Genomic DNA, 9,107 nt, shown 5'->3' with positions numbered 1-9,107 from the left:
TCCAACATAGGTTCAGTAGCCTAAAGGGGGGAGGAGCAGAATTCTGAAATTGGTATATTTCCACCTACGTTCTCAATGATATATTATGATGTTTCATAATTTTGAAGTTGAAAAACAACAGAGAAAAGTTGTGAAAAATATTCTGTATTTAATGCATTGTACAGATGAATTCAATAATAACAACAAAAATATTTAAAAAATATAATATAAAATCAACTCTTGAGTCAACTATAAAAGTGGGGTATCTATGTTTAAAAGCTCATGTTTTCAAACATCACATATTTGTTACAAACTGTAGGTATATCCATTATTGTCTGTATGTAGCAGTTAGTTCAGTTTTTGTTTCTTTCATTGTATAGTTAGAATTAGATACAAAAAATTTAAGTTAAAAACAGATAGTTGTATTCCCACATTCTACTTTCCATTACACAATAGTTTGATCTACAGTAAATTGCTTTTTATATATAAAATATGTATCACAGATTAGATATGAATGACACAGGTAGATAAATTTCACATTCCATTCATGGAAAATAGCTTTTAACATAATTCCAACTTTGTTTAAAGTAGTTTGATGGACTGAAGACTGGTTTGATGATTTCTTTAGCTTGTGCTACAGTCTCATCAGCTAAAGACTTGGTTTTCTTGTTAGCTACTGTATCTGTTAGCCAATTCAGTGGTTCTTTTAAAGTTTTTCTGTCTAGTGCTACCACTGGAAAAACTCCAACTTCTGGAACAAAAAAGAAAATGCTTTTGTTTATATAAAATCAAAGTGTTAATGTACTAAAAATTGATAAACTGTTTTGTCTGAAATGTACTGTACTGTAGATTCTTGTAAATAACTTCTGCATATTCTAGACCATATAATATCGTTATTTAGTTAGGTTATACTTCAGAGCAATTTTTCTGACTGATTCCATTCATGTTATTTATCTCATAAATACTGTTGATTGGGTTACAAAGATAGCATCAACTCAATGTTATGAATTAACATCAGTCATATTGCAAATGTTCTGGGATGGCTACACCAGTACATGTACTACGTGTTTGGAAACCAAATATGCATACAGTTTACCAGTACATACTTTCTGAAGGATGAGATTTTAATTTCTCTATTATATCTTCAACAGTAGAAGCATTTTTCAAGTCCTGTTTGTTACATAATATCAGGAATGTACAGTCTGATAATTCTGGTTCTGAGAATACGGTGTTAAATTCTTCTAATGCTTCATCTAATCTTTCACGATCACTACTATCAATAACAAATATAACAGCATTCGTTGAAGCGTAATAATGTCGATAGAGAAATCTCTGAAATAATAGAACACAAATTATGTACTTGCTCATAAAATTTATTCAGCATGGTTAGAACCTTGTGAGAGATGAATGGAAATTTCATGACATTTTATCAGTTATCAATAGTAAAAGTAATGAAATGTAATTCCTGGAGAGTCCTAATCTTGTATAAATCACATTTTTGCAAAATATATTCATGCTGTATGTTATTTTATACTATCCTGCACACAGGGTTTAACATCCACTTGACACAACCTAGGTCATTTTCAGACTAACAGAGTGTATGGCTGTATTTTAATGATCTACTTGCGTGCAGTAGAAATCATATATAAGTGTTGGATTTAAACCAAAGCACTTAATAAACATCACTAATCATAGAACTTACGCTCTGATGTGCACAGTCTTTCTTATCACCCCAAATTTGTCCAGGATATTATGCATAAATATACTCACCGCTTTACCCCTTCCACCAACATCCCACACTGTTAATGACTGGTTTTTATGCTCTACTGTTTCAACATTGAAACCTTTAAAAACATAGAAAATAGTTAAGTATATTATTTAGTGAAAATTATATATATGTATATTAAAGTCCCTAATCTTTAATTGATGGATTTTTATTGGCATCCTCCAGAAACAATGTACCGGTAAATGGCATGTTGAAACATGCTAACGGCACCTATATCTTTGCTAAAACCTTTTGATTGGCCTCTAATTGATCTGAATGAATCGAACAGTGATATTTCTACTAATATATTCCTTATCAAATTCCAACTGTCATGGGTTCTGTTGTGTCCACGTCTCTCTAGAGATTTGAATTTGTCTAGAAATTTAATAACGACCAATCTGTATAAAAGTTTTTGGAGGGCAACTATTTTTATATCATAATAAAAGACTTCTGCGAATAATACATTTAATTTATTACCTATAGTAGGTATTGTTGTCACAACTTCACCTAGTTTTATAGTATATAGTATTGTTGTTTTCCCAGCTGCATCTAATCCTACAAAAAATAAAGACTTTTCTTATTATGTCACAGATATCTGTATAAACTTTAAAAAATCATAATTTCCATGAACGACAGTTTAGTGGGGAGTACTACAGGGACAAACACAGACAGCGACAACTGTTGATAACTTTAATTGACGTGCCACCATTACAATAACATAATAGATAACCCGGATGTCTCGTATCACGAGAACTAACAATGAACGAAGGGACCTGTAACCTACAGGGACTTGTAACATATATAATTAACTATAATGGCGCGACCCTTTTTTTCCTTTTCTTGTAGAACAATTTATGGAATTAAAAATAACTTTTAGACATGAAAACACTTAAAAGTCTTAATAAAGAACATAGTCTATTAGTTTTTTAGGCAACTGGCGTGTACGATTTCGTGGTAATCCTGGTATGTTAGAAGAAACACTTGTTGCTGTATTTGACAGGGTCTGGATGTTCAGGGTATCATCGATAAGATCAGATTCTGACGAACTGCTTGATGCTTCTGCCTCGCCACGGTCGGGTAGTTGAGCTGATGCAGTCGGGTCGAGTGGTGTGGTCAATACAGAAGGAATGATGACCGTATCATCTTCGCTATCATCTGAAGCAACGGAGCAAGCTGTGGGGGAAATATTTACCTTGTAAACCTCTGTAGGATGGACGGAGTATGTCTTCGAGCGGATTTGAGAGTTCCTCAGCTTATGAAGTTGTAGAAAGCCGTTCTGAACACCCGAGACAATATATTTGTCACGTGCCCTGTTTTTATCACGATCACAAAATAAATAAACTAAATCCCCAATACGGACGTTCTGTGGAGGACCAGACTTGCCAAGAGGGTTTTTTGACCGTTCACTGTAAGGATGATTTTGGTGACGTCGCACTTGTTGAGCATGTATGAGATTACTGTCATCGATGAGTAACTGCTCATTGGTGATTTGATCCCGCTTGCACCACATTTCCCTAGCCGACAAACCACTGGCCCGAAGACGAGAATTAACGCGCGCAATGACACAGCTTAATAAAACTGGGGTGATGGGGGATCCTGAAGGGTCCTGTCGGAGGATCTCATCCTCGATTTCTTGGATGGCGTGTTCAGCTACAGGGTTTTTATTTATGTTCTTTGTTCGGCCAAGTTCGACATAAACACCATGTTGGTTCAGTAAGCGGTCATTAACTATAGCTTGAAAACAGGGGCCTGGGTCACAGCGTATAATACTACAGCCTTCAACTGGTACCATCTCAATGCACAATTGGAGAAGGGCGTCCCGGATAGTTTGGTGCTTTTCATCCGGAACTAGGGTCGCAGAAGTTTTGGAGGTAACACATTCACGGAGTACGAGAATTTTCTGTTTGGCGCGACATAAAACATCTGCGGCGAAATAGGTTCCAACAGCTTTAGGTGGGGGTTCGCTAGTTTGTTGAATAATAGAAGATGGTATTTTGCGAAGAGCTGCACATTGTTGACAGTTTCTAGATACAGCGTCCACGGCTTGATCTAAATCCAATGCGTAGAAATATCTACGAACGATAAGACGTGTTTGGTAGCTTGAGGGGTGATCCAAACGAATGTGTAACGCAGTGAGTAGACCTAGTATCAGGTCCCTTGGGATGACGATTAAGTCTCGAGTCACAGCTAAAGGGTCAGACTTTTGAACGACTAGGGTTCCGTCTAATGCGATGGAGACGGTATTGAGGTACCGTTTGACGTCATGAATATTGGTAGATTTCTTTGATGGTCGAGTGCCCTGTGCAAGGTGGGCATGCACTCGACGCAGGTCCTTACAATCTTGCTGAGCCTGGCGCCACATGGAGCGATTAACAAATGGCAGCCTGACCGATCCATTCATAATATCTTTCACAGACACGGCACGAACAACAGAGTCCATGGTAACCGATATGAATGAGCACACTTGACAACTCATATCTTCACAATCTGGAGCATTTCGACTTCCAAAATCTGACGGAATGTTGACCTTGCCGGCTAGGTGGCGAATGAAAACTTGATATCGACTGGCAATGGATAGAAATGTGGTCACTCTTGGACTAGTAGAGTATTCACCCCTTTGTAACTTGGAATAAGCCTCAACACAAGGCTTACTGTCGGTAAGAATTTGAGCTACGTGACCAGACTGAATGATATAAGGAGCAAAGTGTTTGATGGATGCCGCAATAGATAAAGCTTCGATCTCACAGGGACTCCATCCATGTTTTCGTTCAGGGAGCTTCGCGCTGTAGAAACCAGCTAATTGTAGTTTGTCGTTTCTAATAAGGTATAATGTGGAGGCCAATCCAAAGCTTCTGACTGCCCCATCTGTGACTATCCATAACTGATCGTTGGGTCTTGGTAAAGTGATAGACTTCGCATCTTTTAAATATGCCTGTGCCAGGTGGAATGAAGCAGTCGTGTCATCCGTCCAGACGATTATATCTTTAGACTGAGCTCCTCCTCCCACTAGGCTATCGAGTGGACTCAAATATTTAGCACACTGCGGAAGTACACGTGAGAGGAACTTGTATGCACCTATAAAGGCTCGCAAGTCTTTAATAGTCTTAGGGATTGCACACGTCGATAGGGTGGCGATTCTGTGAGGGTTTGCAGTTAAAGATCCCTGACACCAGGTCCATCCAAGAATGGTAGTTTTTCTCGGTGCGATGATTGTTTTAGAGGCCTTTAAGTTGAGAGAGGCTGTGTGTAAGGCATTGAGAACAGCCTGCCAGTTCTTTAGGAGTTCTTCAGGAGTATTCCCCCCACAGTACAAATCATCGGCAATTTTGGCGACAAATCCCTGTTGTATCAAATCTCCCAGCACACGGCACATTAACTCTTCTAACGCTGTCTCTGAGCCCGGCATACCCATGGCACACCTAGTATATACCCGGATACCCTTAAATGGGGTAGCGACGCCGCAAAACTTCATAGAATCCGCGGATAAGGGAATTTGGTAAAAGGCATTTGACAAGTCTGTAGCAATTATGTAAGTCCAACTGGCAATTGACCGTAAGGTTGAATCGATATCTGGCATCAGGGATGGTTGTGGTTTAGCATACTTGCCGACTTCGCCAAACGCAGTCACCAGTCTGTATGTACCATTGGGCTTTTTGATCAAAAATGACGGATTTAAGTATTCGACTACCATATCCAGGTCCTCGGGTTTCCGGAAGACTCCGATGCTCTCAAGCTCATCAAATTTGGATTGTAGTTCATCTAGCTTATCTTTAGCATACTGGGGGACACGCCCTTTTCGTTGGGGTGGAAGGACTGGACCCATATTGACTTTTGCGGTGAAGTGACCAAATGCACCGTTATAGCCCTTGGGTGTTGTGCTGAAAACAGAGTCGTATTGTCGTAGTAGGGTGCGAAACTGCTTGTGAACAAGAGGTGACAGTATTTCATCCGGATCAAGCGTAACAGCAGATGAGGGCGGATTGGGCATGGATGTGGTCAGTGTGTGTATGTCATTGGCTGAATTCGGTGATACCAGGGGGTTATACACAGGTAGCACCTGAGAAAAGTGGCTGTTTCTGCGAACGATGATTGGTAAATCAGTAGAGTTAGGTATACGTAACTTTCCGCCTATCGGTCGTAAGACGGACGGAGCAGGCCATAATGCTTCGGTCTGATGGGGAGAGAGATCTAGCCGGGGTTCTACGGCCACTGTGTCGATGTTGTCGAGTTCAGCTGGGACATCTACTTCTATGAATTTACCAGGCCAAATAGTGGTAGCAGTATTCGATCTTAAAACAGAAGCTTGAGTGCGTCGTACCGATGGACTTGACTTTGGAGAAGAGGAACCGTATGGATAAATATGGCCACCAATAAGTACGTGTTGCTTGGAAGGTCGCACGGCTACATCGTTGACAGACATGAAAGGGGTTCCTCCAAGTAGTTCCACATCCATAGAGGACACGACTAATGCGGTGAATGATAAGATATGATCGTCTCTTGTCAACTCAAAGCGAGTTTCTCCGACAACGTTTAACAATGTTCGGCCATCAGCCTGAGTAGCGTATTGTGTACTTTTAGTAACAGGAATGCCCAACTGGAGAGCGAGAGGATGACTTATCATATTCGTTTCGGAACCAGAGTCGACGGTTATGCGGATGGCATGGTGGTCGTAGAATGCATCAAGATAGGGAGACTGATCGACTTGGACTCTTCGTGATGAAACCGACAAAGTTGGCGTATCAGCATTATTGGCATCTGAAATGATATCAGTGTTCTCATCATCGTCAGAATCGACGATAACCTGCCTGGCTCGTGACATAAACTTTCTGTCGCTCTCGGGCAAATATGGACATAGACTGAGGTAATGGTCAGTGGAACCTCGGTTGGATTGTAAGCATAGAGGACACATTGTAGGCGATCTTTTTGTAACACGTTGTGGCTTTAAGGTTTGTGGCCTTGGCGGGGGGTTATGCAGTCTGGAGTCTGGGCGAAACGGTGGTCGGGAACCCATACGCATGCAACGAACCTCTTCAGCAGTTTCCACCTCTTCTAAAAGGGATGACAAGGCCATTGATATCTCTGGTTTAAGTGACGCGATAGTACATGTACGTAATTGGATTCCATACCGTTGCTTAACGAGCTTGGGCAAACCGGGGTGGATTAAACGAAGCCATAATACTGTTATCAGATTTTCTAAGGATGGAGACATTTCCTCCTCGGTAACTTGAGTTCCATAGTGTGTAAGACCGCATCCGACAGTTAATAGATTGTCATCAACGAAGGCGATCAGCCTCTGAAATAAGTCTTCTGGTTTTTCATCCATTTCTAGTTTCATATCACAGATGTCAAGGAACTGTGCCCCACTATTCTGAAATCCATAGTGAGCACGGATTGATTGCCAAACAGAGCTTATACTCACAGACTTGTGAATAATGGTGTTGCGGGCTATCACCGGGCAAAAATTGGCGATTTGACCCAACATGAGCTCTAAAAAAACCACCTTTTGTGCTGCAGTCTTCCCACGTTCGTCGGTAAAGCCTCGATTTGGGTTATCCCTGCTTTTCTTAGACCATACAATATCGGGAGCGAAGAATGGGGCGAAGTTGTCATCTAGAGATAAAATGTATGTAAGGTTCTGTTTCCAGGCCTCGAACGAGGTGATAGTTTCATCTTTTGTCAAAACACGCTGCTTTGGGGCGCGAGTTGAAGCCATTGATTGATAAATTGATGGGGGTTCGTCTTAAAAATAAAAATTATATGGCGCGCTTCTACGCGAGCCAACAGAAATCTATTTACAGTACACTGTAACCTGCCTGTTGAATGATATTTCTTGTTTGCCGAGTCCTGCAGTTCACGGAGACGTAAGGAATAAATCCACAATCAGCCACCACGACAGTTTAGTGGGGAGTACTACAGGGACAAACACAGACAGCGACAACTGTTGATAACTTTAATTGACGTGCCACCATTACAATAACATAATAGATAACCCGGATGTCTCGTATCACGAGAACTAACAATGAACGAAGGGACCTGTAACCTACAGGGACTTGTAACATATATAATTAACTATAATGGCGGAAAACTCATTTTAATATCACATGTTCAAGGCACCTCATTAGAAATGGTGCTTCAGACCACAGAGAAAACTATGCATTCCCACAAAATTATTTATTGGGTTGTTATTTCCTATAAAACTATGGCAATTTGGGTATATGGAAAGTAGAGTCACCCAATCTTACTAGGTATATACTGAATTCCCTGAAAAACACCCTTTTAGAGTGCACAGGACAAATATGAGAGGGTGTCATTAATTGTCAGCCTGGCGATTTAGGGCTGTCTGCTCCACTGACATCAAACGTTGCACGCATAGATTGTCTGACCTCTTTTTATTAGGGAGTGCATAATGTATATGTTGATAAACATGATAGTGAGCAGACATGGAAAAAGTGAGAGACTTATCGTAGGCCTACAACAGATTGTGACACTAAACTTCGGTAAAAGAAGTGGGCATGGGATAATCCTAGAATTTATGATAAATGGACAGCGATTAAAGACAACATCGTCTTATGTACAATGAATTCTACGATAGATTTTTTATAGCTTGGGGTATTTCCTCGTGCATACAATGTTTTGAGAAGCATTTATTCATTTAAATCAAATTATTGATAGATTATATCATCATATCACCCAAATGAAGGCATCTTTAATTAGCTTAATTTTGACGCTAAGGGAGGTAGTTTTCGTTTAGCCTGGGACCATAATGAACATTTAATTAACAAATTCACTGTATGATCTACTTACCCACCATAAGAATTTTGACCTCTTTTGATTTCCATAATATATTTTTACACATTGCCTGCCCCATGATGACCATGTATTTATTGAAACCGGATTGATCTCATAAAAATATCGTGTGGTTGTGTTCAGAGCTTTCATCTATAAATGTAGGATATCATATCTTCGTGTATAAAAATACTGTAAGGATATTTATGTCTGTAAACACTAAAACAGTTGCGTGTATCCTTCTTGTTGTTCAAAATGACGTGTTCGATAATTCCGGACAATGCCGTTAGTAAATAGACGTCATTGATTCCGGATATATACTATATAGCCTCGAATGTCATACAATAATATTTGAGTCTTGAGAATCGGGGCTTGTTTATTTACATTTTCAACACGTGGCAGATCAACAAAGATTTCTCTAGCTGCAATATTTGTAGCCGTGATAATCGATTGATACATACTGGATTGCAAAACTGTCAACACATATCATCACAGTTTGCATGGAAATAAGTAATTATGTTACAAATAGTGAAGAGTGGAACACTAAAATCTTAATCTTATTTTACCGAACAGTTTT

The 9,107-nt window shown here is 39.8% G+C and overlaps 1 protein-coding gene across 1 annotated transcript; it reads right to left on the bottom strand.

The window, feature by feature from the left end:
- Positions 1 to 128: 128 nt before the first annotated feature.
- LOC126816594 (ADP-ribosylation factor 1) lies at positions 129 to 8,865 on the bottom strand. The gene is made up of 5 exons (XM_050543281.2): positions 8,549 to 8,865; positions 2,222 to 2,299; positions 1,750 to 1,823; positions 1,086 to 1,311; positions 129 to 730 (listed from the first exon to the last, which is right to left on the bottom strand). Exons 1-5 carry the CDS (start codon positions 8,619 to 8,621, stop codon positions 525 to 527), a joined length of 657 nt encoding a protein of 218 aa, XP_050399238.2. The 5' UTR covers positions 8,622 to 8,865; the 3' UTR covers positions 129 to 524.
- Positions 8,866 to 9,107: the final 242 nt, after the last annotated feature.

This window comes from Patella vulgata, chromosome 3 (assembly GCF_932274485.2).
Source record: "Patella vulgata chromosome 3, xgPatVulg1.2, whole genome shotgun sequence".
Lineage (NCBI taxonomy): Eukaryota > Metazoa > Mollusca > Gastropoda > Patellidae > Patella > Patella vulgata.
The sequence above is the reverse complement of the archived record's forward strand: the minus strand, read 5'-3'. Positions and strand labels throughout refer to the sequence as shown.